General features: G+C 39.5%; 1 protein-coding gene across 2 annotated transcripts in view; it reads left to right on the top strand.

Moving 5' to 3' along the window:
• The window catches only part of LOC126480936 (zeta-crystallin-like), a 163,438-nt gene extending 140,985 nt beyond the window's left edge, over positions 1-22,453 (top strand). For both annotated transcript variants that reach the window (XM_050104350.1, XM_050104349.1), the window contains one exon: positions 20,923-22,453. In XM_050104350.1, coding sequence (XP_049960307.1) covers positions 20,923-21,084 — 162 coding nt within the window. In that variant the 3' untranslated portion in view covers positions 21,085-22,453. The remainder of the gene's footprint in view (positions 1-20,922) is intronic.
• Positions 22,454-23,218: the final 765 nt, after the last annotated feature.

The raw sequence follows: 23,218 nt of genomic DNA, 5'->3' as shown, positions 1-23,218 counted from the left end.
CTAGTAGTTGTAGGCCTACCCAATTGACTTACATATAATTGGCAACACAAATTGCAGAAAATCCTGTAAATTCCACTCTGTTCTAAAGGTAGAATCTTATCTTTGCTGTTGAAAAAAATATGAGCAACATTATTCCGAATGTAGAGAGCAACAGTATTCTGAACGTAGAGAGCAACAGTATTCTGAATGTAGAAAGCTGACGTATATTTCCTACCTGCATATAACATGGGGGCCAATTTGCTGTCAGTATCATTTAATGCCTTCTGAGGAGGATACAGATGTGATATTATCCCCTACTATGTATGATATCAGTCAGGATAGGGCTAGAACCATTACTGCATGCAATTTCTTTAATTATTTTTAAGTAATTTCAAAATTTGATTTGGTTTGTGGGGTAGATAGCAGGCAGTTGCGAGCTATGACTGCCTTTTGCAGACTACAATCCTTCCTAGTGAGGGAACATAAATGTACAATCGGATTTTATCATAATTTTGGTTCATCAGACTTTGTATATGGTCAGTTGTACACTGCTATGAAATAGTTCTCTTTAAAATGATCTCAAGTTTATAATGTCCTAGCCGACCAGCTACCTGCATTCTAACCAAATCTGTGTAGCTGGAATTGGATTTTACAAATGAAACTAGATGACACAATGAACTTTGTTTATTTAATAACAACTTTTTACCAATGATACTTCTTATCTGTCGCTTCTGCTGTAGTCAGTTTACCAGGCAGACACAAAATCTTGCTTAATAGTTTGGAAAAAACTACTCTAATGTTCCTGAGCCCGGCCACACTAACATGATTTTTTTGGCTTAGATGTGATGTTACTGGCCAAAGTAATCCAAAAGAGATAAACCCATTGAATGCTCAAAAATCTTAAAGTTCAACCACACAAAAATCTTCTAAAACGCGGTATACTCTCGACAAAAAGCAAAATTTGGAGACTTACACATTTCAGAAAACACAGCTCCTTCTAAGACCGATATGCCTTTTCCTTCTTGAGCCCCGACCGAAGTCCCTAATCCATTTAAAGGAAATGTCTCATATCCCCTCTACATTCTTCAGTCTCTTGCTATTGGCTGACTGCCTCCCTGGATGTTATTTCATCATTGTGCTGTGAAATAAGATACAATTACATATGATTGTGAACCAGTTGGCCAGCCTTAACAACTATAACCAAACAAAAGTTATTTCCTAAGTTACACTTAAATGCTGATTTTAATGATATCAAACACTGTATATTTACAAAGTCTGCTCTGTCTTTATCTTGCATTATTCTATTACCATGTACTAATTTTGTCATTGAATTAAATACACAGATGTTTTCCACGTCACTGATAGACCCTGCTATTCATATTTTGATGTAATAAGACAGTTAATTAAAAGAAAAAGAAAAAAAAATAAAAGGAACGGAACAGCCAATCTAATACTCTGTGTCCCTACATTACTTACCCTGATAAGGGTGGTCAGCCTCAAGCAGTGCTGACAATACGTACAATACGATATTATAGTGTCTGCATTATTCTGAATTGCGTTGCAAAGTTCCTTTGGACATGCAAAGGAACAGGCACTGCGGTTACTACAATCATTGTGAAATGCATTAAATGTATTCGAAATGGCACTTATGGATGACCATCAGCTGTAGACTGGAATTACGACAATGAAAATTTGTGCTGGACTGGTACTCAAACCCGGATTTGCTGCTTGATTTGCTGCTTATCACAAGTGGTCGGCATACCTTTTAGCTATCCATATATGACTCACAGGCAGGCCCAAAATTTCATATGTCGTCAACCATGTGTCTATAGCCTGTACTCATACATCCATTATGTATATTTCCATATAGCTGAGACATTTTACTTGAAAGTCGCTTGCCCAGTGTCGGTGGATAAATATGATTTTGCAGTGCCTCTGTTGTTCCAAATTACGATCCAAAGTTCCTTTGGACATGCATATACATTTAATGTAATACGTACAGTAGTTCTTCTGAAAGTGTTGCAAGACAGGATGTCTCTTTGGCGCTTGTCTTTTATGCAGTGTTTAACAAATAGCATACAATATTTTGGGTGACTGACACACACTGCCAGTTCCCCACAGGTGGCAAAATCATGCATTCATTTCGAGTATTTGAGGAGATGAAGTCCCTTTGAAAATCCTTTTGAAAAAAACTTGCTTTGGAGGCATCTAACAAATGTGCTGGTTTGAGTTCAAAGCAGCACGACGAACCCCTGTTCGTGAAAGAGACAAAACCCTTTCATATCACATTTTAAAAGAAGCATCCCCTTATCCTAAACAAGTCCGAAGTGAGTAATATGTCAAGCAGTTTAATGTGGGACACTTCTGAAGAGTGTGACCCTCTTGGTCTTATGTGCTTTAAACATGCATCTCACTTGTGGTGGTATCCTCAGCTCACTCAAACTCGTGGGCACCCTATGCGTGATGCATGTAAAAGACATGGCATTCTACCACTCTAACTAGCCCTGGAGATCCGACAGAGCTATTGCAACTTGGCACATTTAAGCCCATAGAATGCTCAGCCTGGAGATCTCTTGGCCTACCTATAGCTCTCACAGTGCACCATTAAGTGGGAGGCTGCATGTTTTTGTGTTATAGGATGCTGAAAAGTGGCAGGTATTACTTGTCTGTAGAAGTTACTTTTTGCTGTGTGCCTTAAATGTTTTAGCTTGCTAATGTCATGGTAAGGTCTAAGAAGTTTATTGAGTGTCCTTCCAACTCCACTGTAAACTTACCTTTCAAGGATGTGAATTTAAATATATAAAAAAGTGTTTCTTTGGAATTAAAGGAGGAAAACTGGCATTACAACATTACTTGAATTTCTGGCTCTCAGTATACACCAACCACAGAAGCTTCACTTAATACTAAAGGGCCATACACACCAATTTATTGTCCAACCAACCAACCAACCAATTTGTGCACAACCTACACATGTCCCAATCAATTACACTAAGTGATTGCAGTGGCACTCTGTTCCAGTCAGTGGTTGTAAATTATTTATAGTAAATTCATTGAGGTTTTGTTTGATGTGATGCCACCTTTTTTGACACAGAAAAAAATTGAAATTTATCTTGGCTGTTTTAGAGGTAACAAAGCCGAGAAAACAGAGAGAAAGCTGTGGGCAAAGAAGTAACTGATGCAAAGAAAGAAATTCACCCATGCTCTTTACTTAAGGACCTGTGAGCTTGATTATTTTCATTATTACCTAAGAATTGATGAAAATGCTTTGTGGAGCTGCCGAATGTCATGAAAACATTTTTAATGAAAAAGAACAGTTACGAGAGAGAGTGTAAGCTGCAAGGAGAGGCTGTTAGAAACATTGTGGTTTCTAGCCTCTGGAAGAAGTTAAAGGATCTCAGATTCACTGCTGTTGTTTCTCCACAATTATTGTCCAGAATGATTCCTAAGACCTGCAACATGATTTATAGTTGCCTGAGGAAATAGATCAAGATAAATTAAAACAAATACCAAAATGAAATAAATAATATTCAGGTAAACAATATTATTGTCATTTGTAGCATAAATAGTCTTAATAAATAATAGTAATGAAGCAGAAGGCATCTCTCTATAAATTATCTCATAACACCTTTATCTTCCTTGCTATCTGCCACATTAGCCATTTTAAAAAGCATATCTGTTCATGCACGCAAACTGCAGATGATCATTTCAGGAAGTTGGTCGGACAGCGTTACGCATGGCACAATTTGTTGAGTGAAGTGGTGGTGGTCGGAGGGAGGTGTGTGTTGGATATCAGACGGTCAGACCCAACAGACCACCTGACAAGAAAAATTGGTTGGGAAGCCCCTGCACACATCCAATTTATTGGAAGGCTGATTATAAATTGGTACACGTGTAGGGCCCATGCTAAAATAGCAGCAGCCAGTTAACACACTTTTTCACCATTAGATAATGTTTGTGTTCCCCACTCCCCACATTGCATTGACTCCTTCCTCCTCTCTGCCCTCTGATCCCCAATCCCCCATTTTGGCTGTTCCTTACTTCCACCTGTAATTTTGTCCATATAATGTAGTAGCCTGTGCCAATACTCACTTGGTGTACTATTTTGGCCTTTATATTATTATACTGTTAATCTTTGAAGTTAATATAAGGTTTATTTGTACAGAGCTTCTTTGTGTCTACTTCAGTATGCTTAAGGACAGTGTATCAGTATGTGTATAGTTGAGAGACTTTAATCAACATCTGTATAATGTGAATAGTACAATATGTTTGTCGGTCACTCAGGGGGTTCAGGGATTTATACTCACGTCTTTAGTGTCCAATACATTCAGCAAATCATTACAGAATATTTATTGTTTTGCACCAATATCAGATTGAGATATTGCAATGTGTGTTTTTCATGTAGGTATATAGACATAAAAGTGTCGCATATCTTTGAAAAGAACAATATTTGTCCAGATACAAGCTCTCTTTTGATGTTTTATCGACTGTCTGTCTAGTCTTAAGTTGTCTGATGGTGACCTAGAAAGCCAAAAATGTGTTAAATATAAAATAAGTATTGATGTGAACATTAATTCTTTATATTTCAGTTTTAATATGTCTATGTCCCTCCATGTGCCCATGGAATATTACATAAATCTTTTTTTAGTATGTTGGCTCTACAAGTCTGAGATAAATTTGTTCAAAAATTCAGCAGCTCGCTGTCAGTGGAGTTAATATTAGTACATATTTATAGCATCTTCTTTAACAAAAAAAACCTGTAAAAAATGCAGATAATATATACTTTGAGTCATGCAAATTTTGTGGTACTATAGTATGCTTTCTGGAGTTAATTATACAATTATGAAGCATTCTATGTAATAATCATCTGATTATTCATCAGTTTAAAAATTTTCTTTTAGTAATATTAATTAAGATATTCACTTGCAAAATACAGCACTTGCATTATGTAAAATTTCTTAATGTTTTCATAACATCAGCTGGGTTTTTGTGATTTCTGTGTGGAAAACAAATAAAAGTAATCTATTATGTACAGATAATGGTAATTGCAGTGAAGTTTTCAGGTGTACAACTGCATTCACAAGTGTAACACACTGCGTTACAGTAAGAATCTTACCTTAAATCAACCAAACCATTACTGCTGTCACATTCCTTGGGTCCACTCATCTGCCATCATACATGGCAAAAATTACAAAAATGGAAATTCTAGTATGGAAACAACAAATATGAGAAAAGGCAACTACTCACTTGCTAGGCAGGGGACTGGTAGTTTTCCTTCATTAGTAAAGACTGTAATCTAAAAGTTTGACATCTTTTTTTTTCATTGCAGCATACTTTAAAACTACTGACAAATGCATGTGACATTCCATTTGTGAGTACTGTGATATGCTGTGTGTTCTCTGTGCTGAAAGAAAACAAATCATGATATACATTTCCCCAAATACCCAGATATGTAGCACCTTCGCCATTTTTTTAAACTCTCATTGTGCTAATATTCTGCTTCACTGCTTTGCACACTGTGTGCTGCTTATCATTGACATTGCAAACTGGAAGTAGTGTAAATTAAAACAAAATCAGTTTGATTTGCTAAACTTTTGGAAGTTTTCACCCGTTGTGTTTTTTAAAGTTGTTTATGTATTGAAGTCATTTATTAAACTTAGTCAGCTGATAGATATTCCTGCTTAAAGGAAGTCCCTCTAACAAAGGAATCACATTCAGAGGAGGTAAGTAGAGAAGGAATTAGCACATTTCATCAAAATGTAAGAGGTATTAGAGATAAAGTTAGTGAACTGCTTATAGATGCTGACTCTGACATAATTGGTATATTGGAGCACCACTTAAATTATTTGACAATTCAGAGTCGGAGCAAATGACCAAAGCACTAAAGGAGGTTACCAGCAAATTTGTGCTAAACATAAACGAAGCCAAGACAGAGTCCCTCGTTATGATGTGTGGTCATTGTCAGACTGCTGATCATGTACAATCACTGCAGGTTGGGACCAGTCCTACAAGAGAGTACATGAATGCAAATACCTAGGGGCACTTTTCACTGAGAACTTGTCATGTGAAGCAGAGATCAGTGCCAGAATACAAGCAGGAAACTGATCTTACCACATCCTAGCACACTGCTTCAGTCCAGATATCTCTCCATCAGTTCAAGACCCGACTGTACAAAAACCTGATCCAGCCTGTTGTTCTATATGGCTGTGAGACATGAAGTATCCGGAAACAGGACTTCCATAAGCTCCTTGTTTTTGAGAGAAAAGTGCCTCAGAAGATCTTCGGTCCGGTTCTGGATGCAGATACAGGGGAATGGAGGATCAGATACAACCAAGAGCTTGAGGAACTATACCAACAGCCCAACATAGCAGGAACTGTCAAAGCCAAATGAATGCAGTGGGCCGGCCATGTGGCCCGGATAGAGGATCACAGATGGCCTCAGAAGCTCCTGGATTTCACACCTACAGGAAAGAGACCGCCAGGGAGACCCAAGAAGCGTTGGAGGGATGGACTCCATGAAGATTTAAACCAAGTGTCAATAGATGTCGACGGATGGCGGATAGCAGCAATGGACAGAATACGGTGGAGGAGGAAACTTGTAGATGCGTGCGGTCCACTGGGCCTGATCACGTAGTAGTAGTAGTAGTAGTAGTAGTAGTAGTAGAGGCTTTCTTTACCAGGATAAAGATTAGCTGGCTGTTTTTCGAGCAGTTCTTTGTGGAGCAGGGGAGTGGCCATGTACATAAAAAAACAGTATCCAAATTGATGATATGAATATAATGGAGGGAAACATTCCACGTGGGAAAAATATATCTAAAAACAAAGATGATGTAACTTACCGAACGAAAGCGTTGGTATGTTGATAGACACACACACACACACACACACACACACACAATTCAAGCTTTCGCAACCAACAGTTGCTTCATCAGGAAAGAGGGAAGGAGAGGGAAAGACGAAAGGATGTGGGTTTTAAGGGAGAGGGTAAAGAGTCATTCCAATCCCAGGAGTGAAAAGACTTACCTTAGGGGGAAAAAAGGACAGGTATACACTTGTGCGCACACACACACACACATATCCATCCACACATATACAGACACAAGCAGACATTTGTAAAGGCAAAGAGTTTAGGCTGAACTCTTTGCCTTTACAAATGTCTGCTTGTGTCTGTATATGTGCAGATGGATGTGTGCGTGTGCGTGTGTGTGTGTGTGTGTGTGTGTGTGTGTGTATATCTGTCCTTTTTTCCCCCCTAAGGTAAGTCTTTTCGCTCCCAGGATTGGAATGACTCCTTACCCTCTCCCCTAAAACCCACATCCTTTCGTGTTTCCCTCTCCTTCCCTCTTTCCTGATGAAGCAACCGTTGGTTGCGAAAGCTTGAATTTTGTGTGTGTGTTTGTGTTTATTTGTGTGTTTATCAACATACCAACGCTTTCGTTTGGTAAGTTACATCATCTTTGTTTTTAGATAAAAAACAGTATTCCATAGATGTATCACGGCACTGCACTCAACAAGTATTTGAATGTTGTTCAGGGGCAGTTGAATTTAGAGAAACTAAACTTCTAATTGTTGTTGTTTATAGATCCCCAAACTCGTGACTTCAGAGCATTTTTGCTCAAGCTAGAGAGGGTTCTTGGTTCATTTTATAGGACGTACATACCAAAAGTTAGTTATATGTGGTGACTTCAGTATTAATTTTGTATGTGATTGTGCTAGAAAAGGATGCTGGGACATCTCCTAAATTCATATGATCTAATGCTGACTGTGTTTTTTCCAGCCATGGTGCAGGGGAACAGTAACACAGCCATAATAATATTTTTATTGATTCTTCATTATTAGATTGGCATTCTCTTAGTAAAATGGTGAATGGCCTTTCAGACCATGATGCACAAATTTTAGCACTGAAAGGTTTTGGTACTCAAAAATTACACGGTATGTTGAAAAACTAATCCAATGGCAATAGTGTTTTTTAAACCTCATTGAGGAACAAAAGTGGCAGGATGTTCATAGTGCCGATAACATAGTGCGGTGGCCCGGTGTAATGTTAAGCTCTCTCTATACAGCTTAAGCGTTTTCATGGACTTACTTGTTGAAGAATGCTGGTTCTACTTTCTTGCAGCGCAAATGTCTCCGGCTAGCACCAGACACTTCTCCGAAGATTTTACTGCTAGGAAAGAGAAATTTTCACTCTTTCACTCTCTCGCTCTCTCTCTTCTTATTTAAAAAATACGCAACTCTTGGAATATCATTCAATCCACCAGAACATATTTATTTCCACTTTGTACAAAAAAACAACGAAAATTTATGACGTAAGCCCACACATTACCGGGCACCCAGAATCAATTAATTACACATTTTTGAACACAATTAATAAATAACCTTTTTTCGTGGTTGACTATCCACGTACTCTCAACAGCAGTTCAACGTCTAATAAACAGTCACTATTTCGAGTATCTCCATTTATTTTTTAACAATACAATGCTGCATTACTCTTTGCAGCCAGCCACGGAGCTTCCGGGCTGTATTTGCTTATTCTTGGCAGGTCGCGCTGAACACTTGCCAGTGCCGACGAGTTATCTCCCTTCCAGTTTCGCCTGCACAAACAACAAATGGGCGCAGTATCCCATGCTCATCCTTATGACCTGCTTTAAAATAACGCGTGTTCAAAACGGCTGGAACACAAGTGTCTCCAGACTTGAGTAAAATTCTGGGGGCACTACCATAGGTGACTAATATAATGCTTTCCTTAACACATTTCTCATGCTCTTTGAAAGCTGCTTCCCATTAGAACATTCTAAACAGGGTACTAGCAGTAAAAGGCAGCCTGGGTGGGTGACTAGTGGGATAAGAATATCTTGTAGAACAAAGTGGGATTTGTATCATAATGTTAGAAGCTATCATAGCCCATTTCAAACGGTATTGTAAGTTGCTTAAAAATGTTAATAGGAAGGGAAAGGGTAGAACAGCTAATTCACTGGATAAAATTAAAACCATATGGCCAGGAAGTGTCTGATCAGCAGCACAAGGTTGATGACATAAAGTCAGTTTGTAGTAAAAATATTTCTGTTGCTGATAGATAGATATATGTACAATATTTAAAATCACTTTCTGAGCATTGCTGCTGCTGAATTAAATAAAATCGTAGTTTCTACAGGGAATCATATAAATCTCTTGGAAAATGCCTTTCTGAGATTGATGTCTGAAATACTCCCCTGTGATACTGACAAGGGGGAGATTGGGTCAATAATTAAATCACTGAAGACTAAGGACTCTCATGGATATGATGGAGTGACTAGCAGAATATTAAAGTACTGTGTTCCACATGTTAGTCCTATACTTAGGCATATTTGTAATTTTTCCTTGAAGAATGATCGGTTTCCTGAACGAGTAAAGCACTAAGTAGTAAAGCTGCTTTATAAAAATGGATAAAGGGATAATGTAGACAATTTAGATCTATTTCTATGCTATTAGTATTTGCTGAAGTTATTGAAAAGGCTGTGTAAGGATAATTGATCATTTTATTTCTCATAAATTGCTATCAAATGTACAGATCGGTTTTAGAAGTGGTTTAGCAACTAAAAATGCTTTATTCTCTTTTCTCTGTGAGGTACTGGATGGGTTAAACAAAAGGTTTTGAATGCTGGTCATATTTTTTGATTTAACTAAGGCATTTGATTGTGTTGATCACAAAATATTGCTCCAGAAGTTATGGAATACTTGGAGTAGCTCACAATTGGTTCACCTCTTACTTTAGCAAGAGACAGCAAAAGGTCATTATCCAGTGTTGAGAATGGCTACGATATGGGGTCTGAGGGGGGGGGTTATAGTCAAATGGGGGGCGGGCAGTGTGCTGAGATATCAGTGCTGGGGGGGGGGGGGGGGGCGGCGGCACTCCTGTTTCTTATTTATATAAATGATATGCCCTCTAGTATTACAGGTGATTCTAAAATATTTGTATGTGCTGATGACACGAGCTTGGCAGTAAAGGATGTTGTGTGTAACATTGGCACTGTTTCAAGTACTACAGTTCATGACAGAAGTTCATAGCTTGTAGAAAATAAGCTGACTCTAAATCACAGTAATACTCAGTTTTTACAATTTCTAACACACAATTCAGCAAAACTCGGCATTTTAATTTCACGGAATGGGCATATGATAAGTGAAACTGAGCAGTTGAAATTTCTAGGTGTTCAGATAGACAGTAAACTGTCGTGGAAAGCCCACATTCAGGATCTTGTTCAAAGACTTAATGCTACCATTTTTAGTATTCAAATGGTATCTGAAGTGTTCAACATGACAAATAGTCAGCTTTACTTATTTTAATTTGATTATGACATATGGTATTATATTCTGGGGTAATTCTTCCCAGTCTCAAAAGATATTTTTGGCACAGAAATGGGTGGTTTGGGCAGTAAGTGGCGTAAGTTCACAAACCTCTTGTATATCACTGTTCATTAATTTGGGTGTTCTGACATTGGCATCTCAATATATATTCTTTACTGTTGTCTCTTGTTAACAATATCAGCTTATTCCCAAGAATTAGAAACTTTCATTCAGTTAATACTAGGCATCTGCATTTGGGTCGCGCTTCCTTGACTCTTGTGCAGAAGGGTGTGCAGTATACTGCTGCATCCATTTTCAATAAGCTACCACAAGAATTGAAAAATCTTAGCAGTAATCCACACGCTCTCAAATCAAAACTGAAGAGTTTCCGCATGGGTCACTTGTTCTATTCTGTCAATGCGTTCCTTGAATAATTAAGCTGATTCCTGCATTATATTGTTGATTGTGTTTAGATAAACTTGTGGCTTGGTTTTGGTTTTCTTCATAAACATTTTATTTTATCTGTTATTACTTTTATGTTGTAATGTCATGTACTGACACATTCCATGACCTTGGAGATTTGCTACTCAATTTGATCCTATGGAACTAGACTCGTAAAATATAACTAAAATACATACTTGAATAAGAAAATTAACAACAGTTGTACTTCGTTAGTGTATCACACTGATAAAGTATGATTTGCCAAGGTTTTTACAGAGACAGACAGGCTGGACAGTAATTACATGCAGAAGGCACAATACTCATTAATTAATTAAAGGGAAGCAGTGGTTGGGAAGGGAGTGAGACAAGGTTATAGCCTATCCGCGATGTTATTCAATCTGTATATAGAGCATGCAGTAAAGGAAACAAAAGAAAAATCCAGAGTAGGTATTAAAATCCGTGGAGAAGAAATAAAAACTTTGAGGTTTGCCGATGACATTGTAATTCTGTCAGAGAGAGCAAAGGACTTGGAAGAGCAGTTGAACGGAATGGACAGTGTCTTGAAAGGAAGATATAAGATGAACATCAACAAAAGCAAAATGAGGATAATGGAATGTAGTCAAATTAAGTCGGGTGACGCTGTGGGAATTAGATTAGGAAATGAGACACTTAACACTTTCAACACTGCCCTCTTTACACCCGGCACTTGGCTGTGAACTGGCATATATAATGGATGTTTGAAATTAGATTGCAAAGAACAGAAAAAGTTAGGAATATGGTTCTTACATCATTTAAAAGGAAAATAGTAAGAGCTTTACATGAATGTGAGTTTATTTTACAATATAAAATACAAATGGGTGTTATAATTAAATAAAGAAAACACAAAAATGTCGTGGACAAAAAAGTTTTACATGATCTCTTTCCTGAGTAATGCCATTCTACTGTATCTAAATTTTAAAAAAATATCACTGGAATGTCTAACTGCAGGTATCTGTAAACTAGAGTATTTTAATAGTTCAGATGTAGTAGCCTTTGTGTGAAAATCCTGGAAACGCTGTGGGACGCAAAGGCCAAAGCCACAGTCCTTGCACCTCCATCTACTTTCCTTCCTGATGTGCTTTCTTCCCCCTGTCTGAACATACTTTCCAATACCTAATAGTATTCACCTTGTTTGCAGTGGGTGGGACCTTCTCTGGACAGTGCCTTGCAAATTTGTGAGGATGAAGCAGCTTGTTGCTGAAAATTACTTCTACCCTTCTCAGCCAATTTCTTCCCCACTTTGTGAATTAAGTCTACTAGGAATACATTCTTCCTAGTCTTCTCTTTATATAAAATAAAACTGTTGACAGTTGACATGTTAAACAAGTGGAAAAACAGCTTTTTCCACCACTTCAAAGTTTTTCGGGTAAACGGATAATAGCTGGAGAACTAATCTGCTCTGTCAACCCCAGCTTTATTCTTATTGTAATCAATAATAGCGTCTGGCTTTACAATTTCCACCTTTGGCCCTCACTTGAATACTAGTGCTGATAGACTTAATGCTTTGTGGAAAGACAAAAAACGTCTCGTTTTGACTTCCACTTCACTGCCAAGAGATGGTGCTTCCTTTGAAAACTATCTGATCTTTTTTTAGTTTTAGTGTTTTGAATATTCACGGTAAACCTTTCTTGTTTTTCATTACAATTCCCACTCCAAGAGTTTTATTTTCCCACAACAAGTCCAAAAGAGATGGACTGGTGTAGTACCTATCCATATAAATGCAATGTCCTTTGCCAAAGTACTATGAACACAACCTTTTTACAGGGCCCTGTATACTACTGTCAACATTCCCTGCAGAACCTGTATATACATCACAGTTTAGCATATAACCAGTCGATGAATCGCAGAGAGCATACAATTTTATTCCATATTTATTGGGTTTGTTTTTCATGTATACTCTGAAGCCTATTCTACCACGAAAGGGACACATTTGCCTCATCTGTTGTCAGATTCATGCCTGGATGAAAACTACTTTTGCTTTTAAAAAGGCCTCACTTTGTGAAGTGGGTCATGCTTTTCTTCACCTCTGCTAATGAACGTAGCATTGTCATTCAAGTGTAACATTGACAATATAGCGCAAAATCGGTCGCGACTCAACAATTTACTCGCAAATCCTGTCTGCAAAAATGGGTCTGTTGACCAATAATCACTGATTTTCGGCAATTTGACGATGCACATATGCAAAATAATCCTGAAAAACCAGTAAATCCCTTGCAATTTTACTGCAGACCACTTATTCCAAACAGAGTTTATTTTCAGGCTACCTTTGTGTTTAATTGCCGTAATAACGTTACCAGCGTACCAGTTCGTTTCACTTTTGATGAGCCGAATAATGTCGTCATCAAACAAATAACTAAAATATTGAAGCTCCTCAGTGGCATCTGAAAAATGTGATGTTAACGCCGACTACTTCCTGGAAATCCGGCAGTACTGGCTGATTGTCTAGTTCCGACCAATCTTGCTCTTCGTGCTCAGTGAGGCACACATGACCAGGTACCACAGATGGTGACTGATGGTCTGTACCACTGTCTGCATAGAAAAAAAATAATGCTAAGATTGGTACTAAGAAGTACTAAATGCAAGTGAAGTAATGAACACTACTCACAATACAAAATGCGGTAATGAAACTCTTCACTTTATAAACAATTGAGACACATACATACCTGAATCATCACTTGTACTTTCGTCTGGAGAGTACGAATCCTCTTTGTCAGAATCATCAATTTCAGATCCTGCATCTCCATAAAGAATATCTAAGATCTCCGCCTCCGTCAACTTGCTGCACGCCATTTTCTTGATTGTAAACACCTGTGAATGAACTGCAGACAACTTCGTCTTTGCAGTGCTCACAACCGCTCCCAGAATGAGATAGCCGATAAGTGCTGGCCTCTTGCGGAAGGAGAATGAACTACCTCCACATTAGTTGACGAAACTTTTTTGGAGACCCGTTAAACGCACTTACAGAGCTAAATAAAGGCTTGTCTGTACGGTATACGGGCGCTGTCGCCAATGTCAGGGCGGCAGCGCCCATATGATGTACGGGCACCGTGCTGTAAGTGTTAAAGTAGTAAATGAGTTTTGCTATTTGGGGAGCAAAATCACTGATGATGGTCGAAGTAGAGAGGATATAAAATGTAGACTGGCAATGGCAAGGAAAGCGTTTCTGAAGAAGGGGAATTTGTTAACATCAAGTGTAGATTTAAATGTCAGGAAGTAGTTTCTGAAAGTATTTGAATGGAGTGTAGCCATGTATGGAAGTGAAACATGGATGATAAATAGTTTAGACAAGAAGGGAATAGAAGCTTTTGAAATAGAAGAATGCTGAAGATTAGATGGGTAGATCACATAACTAATGAGGAGGTATTGAATAGAATTGGGGAGAAGAGAAATTGTGGCACAACTTGATTAGAAGAAGGGATCGGTTGGTAGGACATGTTCTGAGGCGTGAAGGGATCACCAATTTAGTATTGGAGGGCAGCGTGGAAGATCAGTTTGGATTCCGTAGAAATGTTGGAACACGTGAGGCAATACTAACCTTACGACTTAGCTTAGAAGAAAGATTAAGAAAAGGCAAACCTACGTTTCTAGCATTTGTAGACTTAGAGAAAGCTTTTGACAATGTTAACTGGAATACTCTCTTTCAAATTCTGAAGGTGGCAGGTATAAAATACAGGGAGCGAAAGGCTATTTACAATTTGTACAGAAATCAGATGGCAGTTATAAGAGTCGAGGGGCATGAAAGGGAAGCAGTGGTTGGGAAAGGAGTGAGACAGGGTTGTAGCCTCTCCCCGATGTTATTCAATCTGTATATTGAGCAAGCAGTAAAGGAAACAAAAGAAAAATTCGGAGTAGGTATTAAAATTCATGGAGAAGAAGTAAAAAGTTTGAGGTTCGCCGATGACATTGTAATTCTGTCAGAGACAGCAAAGGACTTGGAAGAGCAGTTGAACGGAATGGACAGTGTCTTGAAAGGAGGATATAAGATGAACATCAACAAAAGCAAAACGAGGATAATGGAATGTAGTCAAATTAAATCGGGTGATGCTGAGGGAATTAGATTAGGAAATGAGACACTTAAAGTAGTAAAGGAGTTTTGCTATTTAGGGAGTAAAATAACTGATGATGGTCGAAGTAGAGAGGATATAAAATGTAGACTGGCAATGGCAAGGAAATCGTTTCTGAAGAAGAGAAATTTGTTAACATTTAGTATAGATTTAAGTGTCAGGAAGTCGTTTCTAAAAGTATTTGTATGGAGTGTAGCCATGTATGGAAGTGAAACATGGACGATAACTAGTTTGGACAAGAAGAGAATAGAAGCTTTCGAAATGTGGTGCTACAGAAGAATGCTGAAGATAAGGTGGGTAGATCACGTAACTAATGAGGAGGTATTGAATAGGATTGGGGAGAAGAGAAGTTTGTGGCAGAACTTGACTAGAAGAAGGGATCGGTTGGTAGGACATGTTCTGAGGCATCAAGGGATCACCAATTTAGTATTGGAGGGCAGCGTGGAGGGTAAAAATCGTAGAGGGAGACCGAGAGATGAATACACTAAACAGATTCAGAAGGATGTAGGTTGCAGTAGGTACTGGGAGATGAAGAAGCTTGCACAGGATAGAGTAGCATGGAGAGCTGCATCAAACCAGTCTCAGGACTGAAGACCACAACAACAACATCTCAAGTATAGTGCATTTTCAGTAGAAAAACTGTATTTTTAACTGGGAAATTCAGGATTTTTTTTTCCTTGTCTGTGTATATGGAGGAGGGGTTGGGGAGGGGTAGCTGGCAGATTAGAGGGAGACAGCCAGTGTGTGGGATGAGAGTACAGAAACAGGAGGCAGCGGATGTGAGGTATAAGAATGCAACACACGGTGCCAGTGACTTATGTTGCACACAGTAACTATGACATAAAGTTGTGGTATGGGAAGGGTTGACAATACAGAGGAGGGGGAGAGACTGTTGGGTAGATGGTTTGGGTGCAGTGGCCTGGCTGTCCATGGATGCTGAAGGTCTTCTAAAGGCCTTCAGAGACAGGCACTCTCACCCATCCTCCCTGGTAGTCCAAAAACATATTAAAGATTTCTACATCTACATTTATACTCCGCAAGCCACCCAACGGTGTGTGGCGGAGGGCACTTTACGTGCCACTGTCATTACCTCCCCTTCCTGTTCCAGTCGCGTATGGTTCGCGGGAAGAACTACTGTCTGAAAGCCTCCATGCGTGCTCTAATCTCTCTAATTTTACAATCGTTATCTCCTCGGGAGGTATAAGTAGGGGGAAGCAATATATTCGATACCTCATCCAGAAACGCACCCTCTCGAAACCTGGCGAGCAAGCTACACCGCGATGCAGAGCACCTCTCTTGCAGAGTCTGCCACTTGAGTTTGTTAAACATCTCCGTAATGCTATCGCGGTTACCAAATAACCCTGTGACGAAACGCGCCGCTCTTCTTTGGAACTTCTCTATCTCCTCCGTCAAACCGATCTGGTACGGATCCCACACTGATGAGCAATACTCAAGTATAGGTCGAACGAGTGTTTTGTAAGCCACCTCCTTTGTTGATGGACATTTTCTAAGGACTCTCCCAATGAATCTCAACCTGGTACCCGCCTTACCAACAATTAATTTTATATGATCATTCCACTTCAAATCGTTCTGCATGCATACTCCCAGGTATTTTACAGAAGTAACTGCTACCAGTGTTTGTTCCGCTATCATATAATCATACAATAAAGGATCCTTCTTTCTATGTATACGCAATACATTACATTTGTCTATGCTAAGCGTCAGTTGCCTATCCGCTGCAGATCTTCCTGCATTTTGCTACAATTTTCTAATGCTGCAACTTCTCTGTATACTACAGCATCATCCGCGAAAAGCCGCATGGAACTTCCGACACTATCTACTAGGTCATTTATATATATTGTGAAAAGCAATGGTCCCATAACACACGCCTGTGGCACGTCAGAGGTTACTTTAACGTCTGTAGACGTCTCTCCATTGATGACAACATGATGTGTTCTGTTTGCTAAAAACTCTTCAATCCAGCCACACAGCTGGTCTGATATTCCGTAGGCTCTTACTTTGTTTATCAGGCGACAGTGCAGAACTGTATCGAACGCCTTCCGGAAGTCAAGAAAAATAGCATCTACCTGGGAGCCTGTATCTAATATTTTCTGGGTCTCAAGAACAAATAAAGCGAGTTAGGTCTCACATGATCGCTGTTTCCGAAATCCATGTTGATTTCTACATATTAGATTCTGGGTTTCCAAAAACGACATGATACTCGAGCAAAAAACATGTTCTAAAATTCTACAACAGATCGACGTCAGAGATATAGGTCTATAGTTTTGCGCATCTGCTCGACAACCCTTCTTGAAGACTAGGACTACCTGTGCTCTTTTCCAATCATTTGGAACCTTCCATTCCTCTAGAGACTTGCGTTACACGGCTGTTAGAAGGGGGGCAAGTTCTTTCGCGTACTCTGTGTAGAATCGAATTGGTATCCCGTCAGGTCCAGTGGACTTTCCTCTGTTGAGTGATTCCAGTTGCTTTTCTATTCCTTGGACACTTATTTCAATGTCAGCCATTTTTTCGTTTGTGCGAGGATTTAGAGAAGGAACTGCAGTGCGGTCTTCCTCTGTGAAAAAGCTTTGGAAAAAGGTGTTTAGTATTTCAGCTTTACGCGTGTCATCCTCTGTTTCAATGTCATCATCATCCCGGAGTGTCTGGATATGCTGTTTCGAGCCACTTACTGATTTAACGTAAGACCAGAACTTCCTAGGATTTTCTGTCAAGTCGGCATAGAATTTTACTTTCGAATTCACTGAACGCTTCACGCATAGCCCTCCTTACACTAACTTTGACATCGTTTAGCTTCTGTTTGTCTGAGAGGTTTTGGCTGCATTTAAACTTGGAGTGAAGCTCTCTTTGCTTTCGCAGTAGTTTCCTAACTTTGTTGTTGTACCACGATGGGTTTTTCCCGTCCCTCACAGTTTTACTCGGCACGTGCCCGTCTAAAACGCATTTTACGATTGCCTTGAACTTTTCCATAAACACTCAACATTGTCAGTGTCGGAACAGAAATTTTCGTTTTGATCTGTTTGGTAGTCTGAAATCTGCCTTCTATTACTCTTGCTAAACAGATAAACCTTCCTCCCTTTTTTTATATTCCTATTAACTTCCATATTCAGGGATGCTGCAACGGCCTTATGATCACTGATTCCCTGTTCTGCACTTAAAGAGTCGAAAAGTTCGGGTCTGTTTGTTATCAGTAGGTCCAAAATGTTATCTCCACGAGTCAGTTTTCTGTTTAATTGCTCGAGGGTGTAATTGCTCGAGGTAATTTTCGGATAGTGCACTCAGTATAATGTCACTCGATGCTCTGTTCCTACCACCCGTCCTAAACATCTGAGTGTCCCAGTCTATATCTGGTAAATTGAAATCTCCACCTAAGACTATAACATGCTGAGAAAATTTATGTGAAATGTATTCCAAATTTTCTCTCAGTTGTTCTGCCATTAATGCTGCTGAGTCAGGAGGTCGGTAAAAGGAGCCAATTATTAACCTAGCTCGGTTGTCGAGTGTAACCTCCACCCATAATAATTCACAGGAACTATCCACTTCTACTTCACTACAGGATAAACTACTACTAACAGCGACGAACACTCCACCACCGGTTGCATGCAATCTATCCTTTCTAAACACCGTCTGTACCTTTGTAAAAATTTTGGCAGAATTTATCTCTGGCTTCAGCCAGCTTTCTGTACCTATAACGATTTCAGCTTCGGTGCTTTCTATCAGCGCTTGAAGTTCCGGTACTTTACCAACGCAGCTTCGACAGTTTACAATTACAATACCGATTGCTGCTTGGTCCCCGCATGTCCTGACTTTGCCCCGCACCCGTTGAGGCTGTTGACCTTTCTGTGCTTGCCCAAGGCCATCTAACCTAAAAAACCGCCCAGCCCACGCCACACAACGCCTGCTACCCGTGTAGCCGCATGTTGCGTGTAGTGGACTCCTGACCTATCCAGCGGAACCTGAAACCCCACCACTCTATGGCGCAAGTCGAGGAATCTGCAGCCCACACGGTCGCAGAACCGTCTCAGCCTCTGATTCAGACACTCCACTTGGCTCTGTACGAAAGGTCCGCAGTCAGTCCTGTCAACGATGCTGTAGATGGTGAGCTCTGCTTTCATCCTGCTAGCGGGACTGGCAGTCTTCACCAAATCAGATAGCCGCCGGAAGCCAGAGAGGATTTCCTCTGATCCATAGCGACACACATCATTGGTGCCGACATGAGCGACCACCTGCAGATGGGTGCACCCTGTACCCTTCATGGCATCCGGAAGGACCCTTTCCACATCTGGAATGTCTCCCCCGGTATGCACACTGAGTGCACATTGGTTTTCTTCCCCTCTCTTGCTGCCATATCCCTAAGGGGCCCCATTACGCGCCTGACGTTGGAGCTCCCAACTACCAGTAAGCCCACCCTCTGCAACTGCCCGGATCTTGCAGACTGAGGGGCAACCTCTGGAACAGGACAAGCAGCCATGTCAGGCCGATGATCAGTATCAGCCTGAGACAAGAGCCTGAAACCGGTTTGTCAGACAAACTGGAGAGGCCTTCTGTTCAGCCCTCCGGAATGTCTTTCGCCCCCTGCCACACCTTGAGACGACCTCCCACTCTACCACAGGTGACGGATCAGCCTCAATGTGGGCAGTATCCCGGGCAACCACAGTCGTAGTCCGATCGGGGGATGCGTGGGACGAGCTGGCCGTCCCCTACAAACCCCCATCCGGACCCCCACAGTGATGCCCATTGGCATTTCCTGTAACATATCCTCACAACCCCACTAATCATCTCACCACTCCCAGGAACTAGCCGCAAAGGATTGTCCTGGACTGCAGCAACTGAATTGTGTCATTTGTCAAAGCTTTGATTATTTGTCGTCATGCCTGGAAATGAAGGACCTCCCACCCCACCGCCAGTTGTCTACCGGACTCAGTGGGCACTGCCAAACTGTGGCCAACAACCAAGTTGACCACTCAGTGACGGAACATGCTGCTGAGCACAACCCATGCCATCTGAATTACTGAATTATCCCCCCCCCCCCCCCCCCCCCCCCTCTCCTCAGCACAGCACCAGCTTTTCTGAACTACATATTTGGGGAGTTATCCTTGAAATACATCATTCACTACTGTAATCCTCTGTCCTCAGTCTGTTAACCTACTGCACTCACTAATCCTCTGTCCTCAGTCTGTTAACCTACTGCACTCACACCTTCTACCCAACACTCTCTCCCTTCTCAGTCCTGTCTCACACTCTCAATCCATATCTTCATGTCATTGTCATGGTGCAGCATACGACTTGCTGACTCCAGTGCTCATGTGTCGCATTCTTATCCTGTACAACTGCTGCCTTCCCCTTCTGCATTCCTATCTTGCACACTGGCTGCCTTCCTCTGAACCACCAGCTAACCCTCCCCGATCCCTGCCCTCCTGCTCTCTGCCTTTTCCTTCCCCTACCAAAGCTCATTAAATAATTGATCCAAAAGATAACAAGTTTACATTTCGTTTTGTGTTCCTGTTGATGACTCAAGCTTATACTATCAGTGAGTGGTCTCCTTTATTCCTAAATTAATTACATTCTACCAGAACTTTCATTACTGTGATTTATGTTGTTACTTTTTGTATTTTCTTCTAGATCCTTATTTTTTACTGTGTCAGCTGTCTGTCACCTCCCAATGGATGATGGGACAATTAAACTGATCTTTCTTTGACCTTACAGTCCCTTTAATACATTTCCATTCATCTTTGCCTGCTATTCTCCTCATACCTCATGGAGTTTCTCTTAACATGGGGTCAAAGTGACCTGCCAATGCCCCCTTTTGGCCTTTTGATCTTTTCTCACCCTGAAGGTGGAATCAGTGGTCCCATATATTGGAGGTAATTTTCATTTGTGTCCTTTTCTGTCGTGTGTGCCAAGTGTTGTATCTCCGGAAGTGAAGTAGACATTAACACTAGCTTTCTATTCCTGATAATTTATAACTCGTAGTGTTATAAGAGATTAAGATTGTAGATACTGTTAATATTTACTGATGATGTAAATTGTGATCAGTGTTTGAGATATTCATAAATTCCAGGAAGAACATTTGGAGGCTGCTGGTGTGATTCTGAAAGGAATTGAAGATGGATGGGTTAAACCTATAATTGCCAGAGAATATGCACTTGAGGAAGCTTCCCAAGCTCATCATGACATTATTCATAATAAGGGTGCTAGAGGGAAACTTGTTTTCAAGGTGTGAATTTTGTAAAATGGAAATTTACTTTATGGTACCCTAAAGATATGAAATGCAAACAGTTTGCTCAGCATTAATCATACCAATTTGAACTCTTATGTTCCTGCATATGGCTTTTATAGAGAATGAGTTCAGTTTATGGCAGTATTGAATACATTATGTAATACATTTTAGTTTCTAAAGCAACAGGTTATTTTGGATTACAACATTGGAGATACTTACAGATATTAATTTACAATGCATTTGAAGTAAATTAGTATTTGTAATGTCTCTATTGAAACCAGTCTATACTGTTACTGTTGGAGAAGTTTTGAACATTGCTTCAGTGGCAAAATAATTGTATGGTCCTTAAGTATTGAAGGAAGACGTTAAGATTACAGAATTAGTTTTTCATTTTTAAAATAAAAATGCATCAGTCAACTCTCTCTCTTTTTTTTTTTTGGGGGGGGGGGGGGGGGTACTGTAAAGTAAATGTGTATCATAGTAACTTATTGTTTGATTTATATGACTTCTGTGCCTCTTGTATGTTTTTTCTTATAGATATGCTTTGTAAAAGATCAACTTATTATTATACATTTGGACAAAGCATTTTAAGTTATTTTGGCAAAAGTCAGTTGTCAGTTTGGAACATATTTTTTTATTGTGATATATTAATTGAAGATAAAGAAAGAAAATATTAAACATTTACAGTCACACAGTGATAAACAAGCTACTGCATGCACTGCATATCATGGATTACATGAATGCTGTAATACATCACTGCACATATGATCCTGCACAATTAATCATTGGAACATTTTTAATTATTTGTGTGTTCAGAATGAAGGACAAGTGTGGTTACTTCATATTAATAATCTTCATCCAGGCCTATATGTTGAGGAGTGTAAAATGGAAACATTTGTGATGTAATACGGAGTTCCCAATGCAACCCAGTTTTCATTCAGATTTTCATGATCTCGTATACATTAGTGATAAAATTCTTTGTCATAAGTGAGCAGACATTTGAGAAAATTCATGGAAAAACTGGTATATTTAACCAGTATGTTTGCACTAAAGCACCATCATGTGATGGAATGCCTGTGGACTCATTTTATTAAATAGGCTGGGAAGTGTCTATTTGTTTGATGCACATTAAACAGAAATAAATATTTAAGTATTTTTTACACCACAGTATTGCTTAACCTTTATTGTGATCTGTGAGCTTTAAAAATGTCAGAATTGTGACTGATAGAATGGCAATTGTTTGCAGTGCTAAGAAGTTCTTGTTTAAACATATTTTGCTAGTTGCCTGTGCATTTATGCTTGGCATTTGGTCAAGACAGCTGCTATGTATTGTAATGTTTTATTACTGTTAATAAATACATTCCTTAAATAACATACGTGTATGTGAAATTATTTAAATAGAATATGTAAGAAGTATGAGTTAACCAAGACTGTCATGTAAAGTATAGTGTACACACTATTCTAGAGATCTGTATACATGGAAAACTGAGTTTGCAGCAGTTCCAGTACATGTACTGCCATAATACATTATGTTACAAAATTTAAACCTAATTCACATAACGAAACTTAACATAGTTCACATCACACTTATTCAGCAGTTGGCTGACAAGCATTTTTATAATCCTGTATAAGAAAGTAGTCTTTTTAAATATTTCTTTGAACTCATAGAATCTGAGTTCTTTACATTTTCTATTGTTAACTTACCTGGAGGCTTCTTTCTTAGTAGTTCCTACAAATGATTGATTTTTGATTATGGCAGTTGTTTTCACTGTTGTGTGTGTTACATCTTCCATTGCATGCCGTGTGGTTCTTTGGTGGATATAGGAGGAGGAACAGATAATGTTCATGAACAGAGAATTAAGATATTAATTTATTCTACATCTAATATCAAATAGTAAAAATAATACATAACTTTGTTGCTATAGTGGCAGCATCAGTCGCTAACATAAATTTGAATGTAGAAATATATACAGGTACAAAAGATTTATGAATCTGCCACTCTGCATTATAATGTCTACTCAGAAGTTGTTGAGCACTGGTCTATGAAATGTTATTCAACTGGTAAATACAGAAAATGCGGCTCAGTGCTTGAATGTTCGAACTTAAGTACATCCTTTGCTGAAGCTCTGGAGAGGGT

The sequence above is a fragment of the Schistocerca serialis genome, chromosome 5 (genome assembly GCF_023864345.2).
Source record: "Schistocerca serialis cubense isolate TAMUIC-IGC-003099 chromosome 5, iqSchSeri2.2, whole genome shotgun sequence".
NCBI classification, from domain to species: Eukaryota; Metazoa; Arthropoda; class Insecta; order Orthoptera; family Acrididae; genus Schistocerca; species Schistocerca serialis.
This window is presented reverse-complemented; position numbering and strand designations above follow the sequence as displayed.